The 12,220-nt window shown below is 43.6% G+C and overlaps 1 protein-coding gene across 13 annotated transcripts in view; it reads left to right on the top strand.

Moving 5' to 3' along the window:
- The window catches only part of STAU1 (staufen double-stranded RNA binding protein 1), an 81,016-nt gene that overhangs the window by 55,856 nt on the left and 12,940 nt on the right, over positions 1-12,220 (top strand). For all 13 annotated transcript variants that reach the window (XM_017944722.2, XM_017944720.2, XM_017944719.2 and 10 more), the window contains one exon: positions 2,584-2,682. In XM_017944722.2, the coding sequence (XP_017800211.2) occupies positions 2,584-2,682 (99 nt within the window). The remainder of the gene's footprint in view (positions 1-2,583; positions 2,683-12,220) is intronic.

Below are 12,220 nucleotides of genomic sequence, written 5' to 3'. Positions count from 1 at the left end.
TCCTGCCCTCTCAACCTCCCAAGTAGCTGGGACCACAGATGTGTGACACCACACCTGCTAATATTTGTATTTTTTTGTAAAGATGGGATTTCACCATGTTGCCCAGGCTGGTCTCGAACTCCTGGGCATAAGCAATCTGCCCACGTTGTCCTTAAAAAGTTTTGGGATCATAGGCGCTAGCCACCATGCCCAGCCAATTACAGCTTTTAATATTCAGTGACCAGACATGGTGGCTCATGCCTGTAGTCCCAGCACTTCAGGAGACCAACGTGGGCGGATCATCTGATGTCAGGAGTTCAAGAATAGCCTGGCCAAGATGGTGAAACCCCATCTCTACTAAAAATACAAAAAAAAGGCCAGGTGTGGTGGTGGGTGCCTGTAATCCCACCTACTTGGGAGGCTGAGGCAGGAGAATCGCTTGAACCCAGGAGGCAGAGGTTGCAGTGAGCCAAGATCACGTCATTGCACTCCAGCCTGGGCGACACAAGAGCAAAACTCCATCTCAAAAAAAAAAAAGTTGACTGTAGGTGGAATATACCTGATAAACAAGGAAATCCACAACAGGTAACATCTTGGATAGTCCTATACCTTGCCTATTTAGCAGTTTCAGCCATGGGTTCCTGTTCAGATAGTTCTAATCTTAGAAGCAGGACTTTATAAATTCTTTGACAAAATAAGCAATAATGTGAAGAAAAACAGCTCTTTTGCCATGTTTTGGGGGACTTTGCTAGATAAGTTTTGAGCTTATCTAGTTCCTCTTATTATCACTACAGCACAGTATAAAATCCATGTTATCAGCACGCAGAAGTAAGATTCTTGCTTCTCTTTAATCTCATCCGTGATTGGAAGACCCTTTTTTTTTTTTTTTTTTTTTTTTTTGAGACGGAGTCTCCCTCTGTCGCCCAGGCTGGAGTGCAGTGGCCGGATCTCAGCTCACTGCAAGCTCCACCTCCCGGGTTTACCCCATTCTCCTGCCTCAGCCTCCCGAGTAGCTGGGACTACAGGCGTCCGCCACCTCGCCCGGCTAGTTTTTTTTTTTTTTTTTAATTTTTTAGTAGAGACAGGGTTTCACCGTGTTAGCCAGGATGGTCTCGATCTCCTGACCTCGTGATCCGCCCGTCTCGGCCTCCCAAAGTGCTGGGACTACAGGCTTGAGCCACCACACCAGTGAACCTTGTTTGAAAGACGGAATCTCTGCCTTTGTTGAGGAGGCTTTATTAGTTTGTGCCGTGTATTGTTGCCAACAGCAGTTGAGTATGAGATACATGGCAGTTTTGTACTTTGTTTCACCGTATCCTTATTTATTTATTTTTAATTATAGGGATAGAGACTCTTTGTTGCCCATGCTGGAGTTCAGTGGTTGTTTACAGGCATGATCACAGCTCACTCTAGCCTTGAACTGCTGGGCTCAACTGATCCTCAACTGTCAGCTTGCTGAGTACTGGGGCAACAGTCGTGTACTGCCATGCCTGGCTGCATTCTCTTAAAAGTGGTTTCCTGCCTGGCGCAGTGGCTCACGCCTTAATCCCAGCACTTTGGGAGTCCGAGATAGGCGGATCATGAGGTTAGGAGTTCAAGACCAGCCTGACCAACATGGTGAAACCCCATCTCTCTAAAAATACAAAAATTAGCCGGGCATGTTGGTGCATACCTGCAATCCCAGCTACTCAGGAGTCTGAGGCAGGAGAATCGCTTGAACCCGGGAAGCAGAGGTGGCAGTGAACCGAAATCACGCCACTGCCCTCCAGCCTGGGCGACAGGGTGAGACTCCGTCTCCAAAAAAAAAAAAAGGAAGAAAGAAAAAGTGGTTTTCCAGGGAATTCATGTTCAAATAAGCCTGCATACTGAGGTGGACAGCCTTAATCTGAATTTGCCACGTCCCACATGTATCTGTCTGTATTTTGACTTTTCCAAAATGTGGCTTCCCACTACTTGAGGAGTACTTTTAGAAGTCACTGTTCCGAGCAGCAGTGACATCTTGCTGAACCACAGTCAGGCTGACTCATATCCAAAGGTCAGTTATGTGCGGATTGTTTATGGTGAACTTTCGAGGTACAATTTGACTCAAACTTGACAAGACATACATATTTTTAACCTCTTAAATTCAGTGACACTTGATAGGTGTGTGTGGCCTTGGTTAAATTCATAAAGCCAAGACTCAGTGCTTTTAAGGTTTACCATTGCAGCTAGGATGTCTATGGGTGCTTTTTTTTGCAGGGGATAGGGTCTTGCTTTGTCACCTCGGCCGGAGGGCAGTGGTGCGCAGTCATGGCTTACTGCAGCCTTGACCTCCTGGGCTCATGCAATTCTCCTGCCTCAGCCCTCCAAGTAGTTGGGACTACAGGCATGTACCACCACCACATCCACCTAAGTTTTGTGTTTTTGTTTTTATTTTTGTTTTAGAGACAAGGTTGCTCAGGCTGGTCTCAAACTGCCGTGTTACTCAGGATGGTCTCAAACGCCTGGACTCAAGCTGTCCTCCTGCCTTGGCCTTCCAAAGTGCTGGGATTATAAGCATGAACCACCTCACCCGGCCATTGATGATTGTAATAAGAGCTAACTACTAAACAATTATTCTTACAGGTGAATGGAAGAGAATCCGAAGAAGAAAATCTAAATAAATCTGAAATAAGTCAAGTGTTTGAGATTGCACTTAAACGGAACTTGCCTGTGAATTTTGAGGTAAGCTAATTTTACATGTAGGACTTTGTATTATAAAATCCTGTTAGCATTTATCATAAGAGTGATTTTTTTCCCTAAATAACATTGGAGTAATATTCACATAATATGAACCTCCAGATTTAAGATTCATACTTCAGTGAAGCAGTGTTTATTCTCTTCTTCTGGGAGCCCCTAACTAAGGGGCATTCATGGATATGTAGAGAGTTGATGATGGCCTCAGTTGGTGTGGGTACCTCCTGAGCGGCCTGAAGATGGTTGTGTTAGTGTTCACATGTGTATTCTTCTGGACAGGGAGGGCTGGAGGGGCTGGTTCATCTCTTAGATCAGTCTCAGAAGCATTTGTGATCCCTAAAGGTCTCTTCAGAGTAATTTTGAAAAGGACTCAGTTTTTGTCATTGTCTAGCGTCTGCCCTCAATTCCTGTTTAATAACTTCATTTGTTGTTGAGACCTTGTGTTCTAAAAACAATAATCAATGACTTGTCTGTGCAAAGTGGGAAATAAGATACATTTTAATATATGTTGCCTTAAAAAACAATATAGTCCATCCAAATTGATGAGGGAGGTAAGAGCGGATTTTTTTTTTTGGAGATAGAGTTTTACTCTTGTTGCCCAGGCTGGAGTGCAGTGGCATGTTCTCAGCTCACCGCAACCTCCACCTCCCAGATTCAAGCGATTCTCCTGCCTCAGCCTCCTGAGTAGCTGGAATTACAGACTTGTGCCACCATGCCCAGCTAATTTTGTATTTTTAGTAGAAATGGGGTTTCTCCATATTGGTCAGGCTGGTCTCGAACTCCTAACTTCAGATGATCCACCCACCTTGGCTTCCCAAAGTGCTGGGATTACAGGCGTGAGTCACCGTGCCCGGCCCAGTAAGAGAGGATGTTTAATGTTTCCCGTAGAAATAAGATCTGACCCACAACAGATTCTTTGCAGATTCTTTTGATTTATGTACTTGATTGTGGCTTATTTCTTAAAAAGCCTATCTGAAGCTTACATTCCTGTAAAATAATTCTGAAGTATTCTTTACAGTTACAGGCGATGTATACCTTCTCCTCCTATGTGCTAGCACCCTAAACTTACCCAGCTTCAGTGCTCCATCCTTCGGCCGAGTGATGATGATTTCTCACCTCACCCTGCTGATACCTCTCTGCCTGCCATGGGCCAGAGGTGGGATGGTAGTTGCCAGGGCTCCCTCCTGTGGCCCACCTAGGTGTGAGGGCTTGTTTGTTCCTCTCCATTGCCCCGACACTCATTCCTGCCCCTCCACCCTCAGCAGGCAAGAGCAGGTTTACACTGTTCTCTTGGAATCCAGAGCTCCCACATGGATCTAGGGCTGGAATCTTCTCACCTGGCCCTACATTCCCTCCCTGGCCTTTCTCTCTCCATCAGTGGAGGCTGGGATGCACTTGGGGAGGGAATGAGACAGGTGACATTCAGAATGGCTGTTTGGGCTCACTGTTGAGTGGGAACGAGATGGGAGCTGCATCCCAAGGAATCATGAGGTCTCCCCTGGCACCTGATTCAGGAAAGGGGAGAAGTGTTGCTTTTCTCCCTTGCTGACAGATTAGTCTATCATGAGAGTGGATTTTTACAGGTTGTTGGGGAGGGTTACCAAGACTGTGGGGAGTGGGAGATGCCTGGCTGGCTTCCCGGGTCACCTCATGTTCAGAGTTAATGGCTTGGGCCAGAGCCTTGGATTCCTGAGAAGCTTACCACTTTTGCTGCTACCCAGAGTCACTGAGGTTTCTGGAAACTTAGAGATTGCTATTTTATGTTTCTGTTCTGGGGTATTTGGGGTCAGAGTGCTTCCTTTCCACCTTCACTTTTGCTAAGGTTTCAGATTTGGCTCTCAACTGTGTTCAGGAATCTTAACAGTAGTCACATAAAAGAATTGTAGGAGTGCCCTCTGGTGGTGATCTTTTAAAGTAATTTATCACAGCTTCCATGTAGTTGGTGGCATGAGTACTTATATTCATTAACTCAGGTATCAGGAATTTCTTACTAGCTTGCATTAATATGATGAGCAAGGTCTTTCCTTTCTCTTGCCGCTGAAAGATTGCCTGGCATGTATTAGATGTTTAGGAAACAGTTATTGAATAAATGAACATGGTAATTTTTGATAATAAATTTGTCATATAGGAAGATGCGTTAGGTGTTTTAATAGGGGAAGACAGGAACCGGTTTTTTGGGAAAATATATACAGCTTGACTTTTTTTTTTTTTTGAGATGGAGTTTTGCTCTTGTTGCCCAGGCTGGAGTACAATGGCACGATCTCGGCTTATGGCATCCTCCGCCTCCTGGGTTCAAGCAATTCTTCTGCCTCAGCCCCCTGAGTAGCTGGGATTACAGGTGCACGCCACCACGCCTGACTAATTTTTGTATTTTTAGTAGAGACAGGGTTTCACCATGTTAGCCAGGCTGGTCTTGAACTCCTGACCTCAGGTGATCTACTCACCTTGGCCTCCCAAAGTGCTGGGATTATAGGCATGAGCCACTGTGCCCAGCCACCAGTTTGACTTTTAATAAAACATACAGTTTTAGTTAGAAAATGTAATGGTGCTGATTGATACGGTCATTGGGAGGCAGTTGTGACATGCTCATACCACATGCAATCCAGGTGATCCTCCAGATTTAGATTGCTGGGATCTTGATGTGGGCAGACAATGCAAGCCGTTGGAGAGGGCCAGGGTGGGTCTGGGTGAATTTGAAATGAGCCGTCAGGGTGGCTGACCTGTCCCTCCAAAGTCTAACCTGAGGACAGGAAAAACACTGTTGTGGGAAGAAGTGTTTCAGAATCTCCACCCTTGGGTGTGGACGGCACCTATGGGAGTTCTTTAAAATCAGTCCACAGGTGCTTGAGCAGGCCAGGTCCTTCCCACATCTCTGCTCCTGGCCACTGTGCTGAATTCCTACCCCCATTCCCTGCTATCTCCCTCCCTGACACCAAAAAAAACAAAAAACAAAAAACCAACAAGAAGAAAAACAGGTACATCCATTTCGTAGGCTCACTTATCTTAACTAGACATTTTTTGAATTTTTCACTTCAAAAATTTCAAATCTATCTAAAAGTTACAAGAATAGAACAATGAGTATAACTTTCACTTAGATTAACCAGTGGTTGACATTTTACCATATTTGCTCGCTCCTTCCTTGGAGCCTCACTCTGTTGCCCAGGCTAGAGTGCAGTGGCATGATCTTGGCTCACTGCAACCTCTGCCTCCCAGATTCAAGCAGTTCTCCTGCCTCAGCCTCCTGAGTAGCTGGGATTACAGGTGTATGCCACCACACTCAGCTAATTTTTGTATTTTTAGTAGAGATGGAATTTTACCATGTTGGCCAGGCTGGTCTTGAACTCCTGACCTCAAGTGATCTACCCACCTTGGCCTCCCAAAGTGCTGGGATTATAGGCGTGAGCCCCCGCACCCAGCCTGCTTTTTCTTTTTCCATAAATATACATATTATTTTATTTTCTGTTTTTTACTTGCTGGATTGACAGAAAGTGGCAGATATACTCTTTAACTCCTAATATTTCAACATGTATCTCTTAAGAGCAAGGACATACTCTTAACCACAATCTATTAAGTAGAGGAAATTTAGCATTGCTGTGATACTGTTACCTAATACACATCCTATATTCACATTTCACCAGTTGTCTCAATGATGTCCTTTATAGAAATGTTTCTTCCGCTCTAGTGTCTGATGCAGACTCAGACCTTGCACTTAGCTGACGTCTCTCTTTAGCCTCTGCAGTATCTTTAGTATCTGCAGTACTTTGTCAGCCTTTCTCTGTATTTCATGACATTGACACGTTTAAAGGTCAGTTATTTTTGTACAGTGGCCCTCAATTTGGGTATTTCTGATGGATTACTCATAATTAGGTCTAGTTATGCATTTTTGTCAGGATCGCCATGGGAGTGATATTGATCCTTCTCAGAGCATCACTTCATGTCACTTTGTAATTAACTCCTGAAGGCTGGGCCTTCACAGGTCTCCCCGGTGGTTCCAGCAATCTTTTTTTTTTTTTTCTGGACAGAGTCTCGCTCTGTTGCCCAGGCTGGAGTGCAGTGATATGATCTCAGCTTACTGCAACATCTGCCTCCTGGGTTCAAACGATTCTCCTACCTCAGCCTCCCAAGTAGCTAGGATTAGGCATGCACCTTGGCCTCCCAGAGTGCTGGGATTACAGGCGTGAGCCACCACACCCGGCCCCAGGGATCTTGATTCTTGCTGGCGTTGATTGTCACTGTGGTAGATGTCAAAATGATGATTTTTTGCATTTCCAGGCTGGCATTCTACAGTAAAGAAAAAAGTTTCCTTCCTCCCCTCTTATAGTTAATTTTATCAGTATAGATGCATTGCTGCTGTTTTTTTTTTTTTACCCAGTGTTACTCCATTGTTATTGTCACCCATTTTGATGTCCAAATTGTCCTTTAAATTGGCCCTTGTGCCCTTTAACATGCCCCCATCAGTTGTTTTTTTGGATGAAGGGGTGGTCAGGCTTCTTGCGGTATAATTTACAGTGAAAGTCACCCTGTGTAAGTGCACAGTTGGATGTGTTTTGATAAGTGTATATGGTTCTGTGACCAGCACTATAGTCAAAATAGAACATCTCTCACCCAGTAAATTTCCCTGTGTCCCTCTGCAGTCAGTCTCTCCCCTCTATCCTCAGGCTCTGGCAAGCACTGATCTCATTCTGTCCCTATAGTGTTGCCTTTTTAAGAATATTACATAAATGAAAAAATAGAGTACATTGCCTTTTGTCTGGCTTCTTTAACTTAGCTTGGAGTCATTATTCATGCTGTTGTGTTTCAGTAGTTTGTTCCTTTTTATCACCAAGAGTGTTACATGGTGTGTACACACTACAAGGTATTTATCTATTTACCAGTTGAAGATTTGTATTGTTTTGAATTTTTGGTGATTGTTAGTAAATCTACAGTAAACATATACATCTATGGAGACAATGTTTTCATTTTTCTTGAATAAATACTTGAGTGGATTTGCTGAGTTACATGATAAATAAATATCTTTGTAAGAAGTTGTCTGGGTTCATGGGCTCAAGCCTGTAATCCCTGCACTTTGGGAAGCCAAGGTGGGCGGATCACTTGAGGTCAGGATTTCGAGACCAGCCTGGCCAACAAAGTGAAACCTCGTCTCTACTGAAAATAAAAAAATTAGTCAGGCATGGTGACATGTGCCTGTAATCCCAGCTACTCAGGAGACTGAGGCATGAGAATTCGCTTGAACATGGGAGTTAAAGGTTGCGGTGGTGAACCGAGATTATGCCACTGCACTCCAGCCTGGGCAACAGAGCGAGACTTTGTTTAAAAAAAAAAAAAAAGTTGCCAAACTGTTTTCTAAACCACATGTATCGTTGTGCACTTCACCTGCACTATATGAGAGAGTTTTAGTTGCTCTACATCCTCACCAACACTTGGGTATTGTCAGCTTTTAAATTTTAGTCATTCCAGCCTGGCCAACATGGTGTAACTCCTTCTCTACAAAAAATACAACAATTAGCTGGGCATGGTTGTGCGCACCTGTAGTCCCAGGTACTTGGGAGGCTGAGGGAGGAGAATTGCTTGAACCTAGGAGGCAGAGGTTGCAGTGAGCCAAGGTCGCACCACTGCATTCCAGCCTGGGTGGACAGAGTGAGACTCCGTCTCAAAAAAAATAATAATTTTTTTAGTCATTCTAGCAGGTGGACAGTAGTATCTTATTGTGGTTTTAATTTATATGTCTCCATAAAGACTAGCAATACTGAGCTTCTTTTCATGTTTTTATTTTACTATTTTCTTTGATGAAATGTAGGTTCGTGTCTTGTCAGTTTTTTTGAGTGTCTTTTTATTACTGAGTTTTAGAGGTTCTATATATATTCTGAATTCAGGTTTTTTCTCAGATAAGTATTTTGCAGATATTTTCTCTAAGTCTGTGGCTTGTCATTTGATTTTAAGTGACTTTCAAAGAGCGGAAGTACTGAATTTTGGTGAGGTGTAGTTTGTCCATTTTTTTTTTTTTTTTTTTTTTGAGACGGAATCTTGCTCTGTCCCCCGGGCTGGAGTGCAGTGGCGCGATCTCGGCTCACTGCAACCTCCACTCCTGGGTTCACGCCATTCTCCTACCTCAGGATTCAAGTGCCTCCTAGGTTCAAGCGATTCTCCTGCTTCAGCCTCCCGAATAGCTGGGACTACAGGCGCTCGCCACCACGCCCGGCTTATTTCTTTTTTTTTTGTATTTTTAGTAGACATGGGGTTTCACGATGTTAGCCAGGATGGTCTCCATTTCCTGACCTCGTGATCCGCCCGCCTCGGCCTCCCAAAGTGCTGGGATTACAGGCGTGGGCCACCACGCCTGGCCATCAAATTTTTGTGTGCTAAGATATGTTTGGCTAACCTAAAGTCATTTTCCTTAGAAATTTTAGTTTTAGCTCTTAAATTTAGGTTTATGATTCAAGTTAGTTTTCATATGTACTGTGACATAAGGGACTTTTTTTTTTTTTTTGTATTTGGATGTCTGATTGTGCCTACACTGTTTATTGAAGAGACAGTCCTTTTTTTTTTTTTTTTTTTTTTTTTTTTTGGTATTTGGTTTTGCCTTTCTTTTTTTTTTTGAGGGAATTTTTTTTTTTTTTTTTTTTTTTTTTTCCTTTTGAGACAGAGTTTTGCTCTTGTCGCCGAGGCTGGGATTACAGACTTGAGCTGCCACGCCTGGCCAAGACAGTCCTTTATTAAATAACCTTTGTACCTCCCCTCTTCACATTTTGAGAACTTCCATGCTTTCTGATACAATAAAATGTTTTAGCCCCACTTTGAACTTTCCCTGCTTTAGCTTTAGCCCCAATGGAAACAGAAATTTCTAATAGAAACAGTCTTGGCCATTCCTCCAAGAAGTTCCGGTTCCTTCTAATTGGGAGTTATGTGTAGAGACAGGACAGAGTGCTAGCATGCTTGTTCCTGTTGGAGAGCCATGGCTCCTAGGCCTTGTTAGGAATAGAGCTAGGAAATATGTATATTTTGAAATCACTATTTTATTTGATTTTTGAGAAAAGAGCTCACTTTGTACCTGGGCTGCAGTGAGGTCAAGTCCTGAGCTCAAGCGATCCTGCTACCTCAGCCTCACAAGTAGCTGGGGCTACAGGCACATGCCACCATGCTGGGCTAATACTTGTATTTTTTCCTCTGAGACAGAGTTTTGCTCTTGTTGCCCAGGCTGGAGTGACCTTGGCTCACCGCAGCCTCTGCCTCCTGGGTTCATGTGATTCTCCTGCCTCAGCCTCCCTAGTAGCTGGGATTACAGGCATGCGCCACCACGCCCAGGTAGTTTTGTGTTTTTAGTAGAGACAGGGTTTCTCCATGTTGGTCAGGCTGGTCTCAAACTCCCGACCTCAGGTGATCCACCCACCTCGGCCTCCCAAAGTGCTGGGATTACAGGCGTGAGCCACCGAGTCCGGCCAATTTTTGTGTTTTTTTGTAGAGACGAGGTTTTGCCATGTTGCCCAGGCTGGCCTCAAACTCCTGGATTCAAGCCATCTGCCCGCCTTGGCCTTCTCAAAGTTCTGGGATTACAGGAGTGAGCCACTGTGCCTGGCCCCTTTTCTACTTTTTTTTTTACTTTTTTTTTTTTTTTGAGACGGAGTCTCGCTCTGTCGCCCGGGCTGGAATGCAGTGGCGTGATCTTGGCTCACTGCAACCTCCGCCTCCTGGGTTCAAGCAGTTCTCCTGTCTCAGCCTCTTAAGTAGCTGGGATTACAGTCACGTGCCACCACACCCAGCTACTTTTTGTATTTTTAGTAGAGACATGGTTTCACTATGTTGGCCAGGCTGGTCTCAAACTCCTGACCTCAGGTGATCCACCTGCCTCAGCCTCCCAAGGTGTTGGGATTACAGGTGTGAGTCACTGTGCCCAGCCCCCTTTTTTACTTGTTAAATGTCTTTTGATGAGCTGTTTTATTTTATTTTATTTTATTATTTATTTATTTATTTATTTTTGAGACGGAGTTTCGCTCTTGTTGCCCAGGCTGGAGTGCAGTGGTGCTATCTCGGCTCACTGCAACCTCCGTCTCTCGGGTTCAACCAATTCTCCTGTCTCAGCCTCCTGAGTAGCTGGGATTACAGGTGCCTGCCACCACACTCAGCTAATTTTTTATATTTTTAGTAGCAATGGGGTTTCACTATGTTGGCCAGGCTGATCTCGAACTCCTGACCTCGTGATCTGCCCACCTTGGCCTCCCAAAGTTCTGGGATTACAGGCATGAGCCACCACACCTGGCCAGTGGTTTTTAATTTTGAGGAATTTCTTTCTTTTGTCTTTATGGTGGATATATTTTGTGTTCAACTCTTTGTCAGCCTTACAGCTTGAGGCTTTCTCCTGTTCTAAAATCTTTGTAGTTTTAGTTTGGATCACATTTAAGTGATCCTAGGTCTAATTAATTTTTGTTTGTGGTATGAGTTAGAGATGATGGTTTGATTTTTTTTTTTTTTTTCTTTTTTTCTTTTTCCCCCCCACTCCATGTAGGTATCTAGTTAGTTGCTTTGGTACTATTTTTTTAAGAGAGATTTTTAATTTGTTTTGGTGTGTTTGCCAAAAATTGAGTGACCTTGTATGTGCAGGTCTTTTTCATGCCGTTTTGTTGATCTGTTTATCCTTACACGAAACCATATGCTAGCTGTTGTGACTTTATAGGAAGTTTTAAAATCTGGTAGTGTAAGTCTTCTAACTTTGTTTTTCTTTTTTTGAGTGTCTTGGCTAATGTCGGTTAGATTTTTTTTTTTTTTTTTTTTTTTTACTTTTTGAGACGAGGTTTTGCTCTGTTGCCTAGACTGGGGTGCAGTGGTGCGATCATAGCTCACTGTAGCCTTGATCTCCTGGTCTCAAGTGATACTCCTGCTTTAGCCTCCCACGTAGCTAGGACTACATACAGGGGCACACCACCACACCTGGCTAATTTTGTTTTTATTTTTGTAGGTCAAGGTCTTGCTATGTTGGCCAGGCTTGTCTTGAACTTCTGAACTGAAGTGATCCTCCCACCCTGGCCTCCCAGAGCGTTGGGATTACAGGCACGAGCCACCCTGCCCAGCCTGATTTTTCTGTCTATGTGATTGTAATCACTTTCCTGATAATGTCCATGATACACAAAAGTTTTAAAGTTTGATTAAGCATGACTTTTTTTTTTTCCCTCTTGTTGACTGTGCTTTTAGTTTCATATCTTAAAAACCAGTTGCCAAACCCAGAGTCATGAAGATTCGCCCATGTTTGCTTCTGAGAATTGTGCATGTTAGCGCCTCTGTGTAGGTCTTTGGTCCATTTTGAGATTGTAATCACTTTAATATGCAGCTGTTTTAGGTTCTTTTCCCATCTTTGTTGACTTAGTTTTATTTATTTAATATGTAAAACAGTAAATGCTTCCAGAAGTTAAAACTATCATTCCCATCTCATCCCCTGTCTCTCTACCCTAATCCCTCACACCTGTTGTAGGTAACTAATTTCGTTGCTTGCTTTTTTTTTTTTTTTTTTTTTTAGACAGGGTGTGTCCCCGTTCTA

This window comes from Papio anubis, chromosome 16 (genome assembly GCF_008728515.1).
Source record: "Papio anubis isolate 15944 chromosome 16, Panubis1.0, whole genome shotgun sequence".
Taxonomy (NCBI): domain Eukaryota; kingdom Metazoa; phylum Chordata; class Mammalia; order Primates; family Cercopithecidae; genus Papio; species Papio anubis.
The sequence above is the reverse complement of the archived record's forward strand: the minus strand, read 5'-3'. Positions and strand labels throughout refer to the sequence as shown.